This window comes from Trichechus manatus, unplaced genomic scaffold, assembly GCF_000243295.1.
Source record: "Trichechus manatus latirostris isolate Lorelei unplaced genomic scaffold, TriManLat1.0 scaffold00028, whole genome shotgun sequence".
NCBI lineage: Eukaryota > Metazoa > Chordata > Mammalia > Sirenia > Trichechidae > Trichechus > Trichechus manatus.
The window spans coordinates 532,576-536,402 of record NW_004443964.1 but is presented as its reverse complement, the minus strand read 5'-3'; the positions used below and the strand labels follow the sequence as shown (position 1 = coordinate 536,402).

General features: G+C 53.5%; 1 protein-coding gene across 2 annotated transcripts in view; it reads right to left on the bottom strand.

Moving 5' to 3' along the window:
* The window catches only part of RAB40B (RAB40B, member RAS oncogene family), a 26,197-nt gene extending 25,956 nt beyond the window's left edge, over positions 1 to 241 (bottom strand). The window contains exon 1 of one of the 2 annotated variants that reach the window (XM_004374071.2): positions 73 to 241. In XM_004374071.2, coding sequence (XP_004374128.2) covers positions 73 to 241 — 169 coding nt within the window. The remainder of the gene's footprint in view (positions 1 to 72) is intronic. The other variant, XM_004374072.1, reaches the window with a different exon arrangement.
* Between the last annotated feature and the right edge of the window lie 3,586 nt (positions 242 to 3,827).

Sequence of the window (3,827 nt, the reverse complement as noted above, 5' to 3'; positions counted from 1 at the left end):
CCGCCGGCCCCGCGTCCCCCTCCCCCTCGCTCGCGACCCCGGCCGCCAGCTCTGCGCCCCAGGCCCGCTCACCCGCAGGGTGGCCGTACGGGGACTCGGCGGCGCCGTCCTGCAGGCTCGCCAGGATCTCGCCCTTGCCCACGTCGCTGTCGCCCACCAGCAGGAACTTGAGCAGGAAGTCGTAGGCCCGCACCGGGCTGCCCAGCGCGCTCATGGTGCCGCGCTCCGCACCCCGCGCCATGCCTGGCCCACGCGGAGCCGCGGGACTCGCGGGGCGAGGCTCCGAGCCCGCACCGCCCCCGCCGAGCTGACAGCCCGTGGCCCCGCCCCTCCCCGCCATTGGTGCGCGACAGTTGCTAGGCGGCTGCGCACGGCGATTGGCTAGCTGGCCCCTCCATCTTGGACTCGTCCCGCCCCCGGGCGGACGCCCACCCGCCCCTCAGCGCAGGAGGCTGCCCTTGCAGCCAATAACGCGCCGAAGGCGGTGGATAGGCGGGGCCCTGGGCCGGCAGGGGGCGGGAGGCGTTGCCTTCGAAGCCAATGGTGAGCCGGAGGCGGGGCGGAGGCGGGGTCCGGTGAGACGGAGAGCGCTCTCTCCGTAGCCAATGGAAAGGCGCATCCAGGTCCCGGGGCGGTGTCCCGGCAGGGGGCGGGGACGCTGGCCCGCAGCCAAGGGCGAGGCGGGGCCAGGGCCCGGTGTTTACCCTCCGGCGTGGGGGCCGCCCCGCGATCTCGCTCCTGCAGCCGCCGGGCCCTGCGCCACCCGGTCCGGGAGAGCGAGGCGGTGCAGGGCAGGCGTGGAGCTCCGCGCAGGGCTCTCCGCCCTCCCGCCACTGCCTCCCCACACCCAGGCCATGGGGTGCTGGGCTGGCGGGGACGCAGGGAGGCCGGTTCAGGTGCCGACGCGCGGCCAGGGCTCGGGAGGTGCGGCCCGGTGACGGGTGCTTGTTCGGTGAGGCCACCTGCGAAGACGAGAGAAAGAGGAGGATGGAGGGTGGACGCGGAGATAGATGCGGGGCAGGTGCGATCTTGCCACGCCTCCCACGAGAGCGCAGGGGATGTCTCCTGGCACCTCCAACGCTCTGTTCCTCCTCCTGACCCGCTGTGACCACTGTACCGGGCACAGGTGTCCCTTCCTGTGGCCCTCGCCTGCACGTCCAGCCTCACAGTAGGGGAGGGTCAGGAAGCCCTCAGCTCACCTTCAGGGGTTACACCAACCGCCTTGAGGCCTGCGGCCAGAGCGGTGCTCTCAGCCCTGGGGTGGAGAGCAACGCGTGCGCTGTCATCTCATCTTTTTCTGTGCACATACTATTTTTCCACAGTTAAGATCATACTTGACATACAATTTGTGGAGTGCTAAGTCCCTCAGCCTTCAGTACGGATTACACCTTAACATAAAGAAACCAAAAATCCTCACAAGTGGCCCAATAAGCAACAGCATGATAAATAGAGAAAAGATTGAAGTTGTCAAGGATTTCATTTTACCTGGATCCACAATCAATGCCCATGGAAGCAGCAGTCAAGAAATCAAAGACACATTGTACTGGACAAATCTGCTGCAAAGGATCTCTGTAAAGTGTTAAAAAGCAAAGATGTCACTTTGACTAAAGTGCGCCTGATCCAAGCCATGGTATTTTCAATCGCCTCATACGCATGGGAAAGCTGGGCAATGAATAAAGAAGGCTGAAGAAGAATTGACGCCTTTGAATTATGGTATTGTCAAAGATACTATGGACTGCCAGAAGAACGAACAAGTCTGTCTTGGAAGAAGTACAGCCAGAGTGCTCCTTAGAAGCAAGGACAGCAAGACATCATCTCACATAGTTTGGACATGTTGTCAGCAAGGACTAGTACCTAGAGAAGGACATCATGCTTGGTAAAGTAAAGGGTCATCAAAAAAGACGAAGATCCTCAATGAGATGGACTGACACAGTGGTTGCAACAGTGGGCTCAAACGTAATTAATGATTGTGAGGATGGTGCAGGACTGGGCAGTGTTTCATTCTGTGGTACATAGGGTTGCTATGAGTTGAAACCAACTCAATGGCACATAACAGCAATAACAATATGTTGCTGAACATATCGTAAACATTATTCCATACTGTAAACATAATTTGCGAACATCACTTTAATTGGCTCCTTCTTTTGGGGGTATATCAAATTTTAAACTACTATGCCTCATGAGGGACAAACTGTTCCTCTAGTGTTGGATATTTAGGTTGTTTCCACTTTTCACTCATATCTTCTTTTAGTTAACATTTCTGTCTATAAGGATAGCATTGACTTGACAAGATCATTTGGTATTTTTGGTGAACGGGTTTCCCCAGCCGCTGATGTGAAAGCTGTGTGCATCTTTGGAGGGCAAACAGGTAAAAATCAGCCTCAATGCACACCAAACCTGCACACAAATGTTCATAGCAGCTTATCCATAATCGCCAAAAACTGGAAGTGACCAAGATGCCCTTCAATGTGTGACTGGATAAACAAAGTGTGGTACAGCCATACAATGGAGTCTTGTTGTTAGTCGCTGTCCGGTTGCTTCCAACTCTCGGCGATCCCATGTGTGCAGAGTAGAAGTGCTCCATAGGATTTCCAGCACTGTGACCTTTTGGAAGGAGATTGCTAGGCCTGTCTTCCAAGGCGTCTCAGGACAGGTTCGAACCGCCAACCTTTCAGCTCGTGGTTGAGCGTTTAACATTTTGCGTCACCCAGGGTCTCCCAAAACGTCTCTAAAAAATAATATATATATATGTTCTTAAAAAGCAGCCTTGGCACAGGAACAATATTCATAAAGTCCCCCTGTCCCAACACAGGCTTCCAGCCCTCTTCTTGTCTCATTGCTTCAAGGGCAGGCAGCCTGTTTGTTCACTGGTTGGCAAGGACTCTGCCTTGCCTGACTTGTGTCAAGGCCTCTCCGGTGTGTCACACCTAATTAAAACGATCAGTGTACACTCCTGTCATCTCCAGGTGCAGGACTACTGTCCCCGGGAAAAAGGCAAAGTGATGAGTGTGGACATTTCTACAAACCTATGTGAGAGCCACCTGATTGTCCCGGGCATGAACTTTGACTTACTCTTCACACTGATTTTGCATAACCCTAGAAGATTAGAAGTTAACTTGTAGAAAATGAAAAAGATGCGATCTTGGTTTTTTGCCGGGGAAGTAGATAATGGCAAAAGCTAAGCTTTTACTGTCTTGCAGGACATTAACTGGTTTGGTAGGTAACTTAGCCATCATATCTGGCCTTCCTTCTCCCATTGACTATATAAAGCATTTTCAAATGCTTTGCAAGCCAGCTCTTTCATCTTTCCGGTCCCCTCAGGTTATGGATTGAATTAGGTCCCCAAAAAGACATGTTGAAGTCCTAACCCCTGTACCTGTGAATGTGACCATGTTTGGAAATAGGGTCTGTGAAAATGTTTGCAGTTAGTTTAACATGACCTCATACTGGAAGAGGGTAGGTCTAATCCTATGTGGGAGCCCTGGTGGCACAGTGGTTAAGAGCTGGGCAGCAAACCGACTGCCGTCCTTAGGAAAAAGGAGAAGCGGCACAGAGACAGAGACAGAGGAAGGGCGTCATGTAATGTTGTAGCTGCAAGCCAAGGAACGCCTGGAGTCACAGAAGATAGGAGGCCTGGAACAGATTCCTTCTCAGAGCCTCAGAAGGAATCAACGCGGCCAATTAGGATTTCCACCCTAATTTCAGACTTCCAGCCTCTGGAACTGGGAGACAATACATTTCTGTTCTTGTTGTCGTAACTGGGAGACGATACATTTCTGTTCTTGTTGTCGTAACTGGGAGACGATACATTTCTGTTCTTGTTGTCG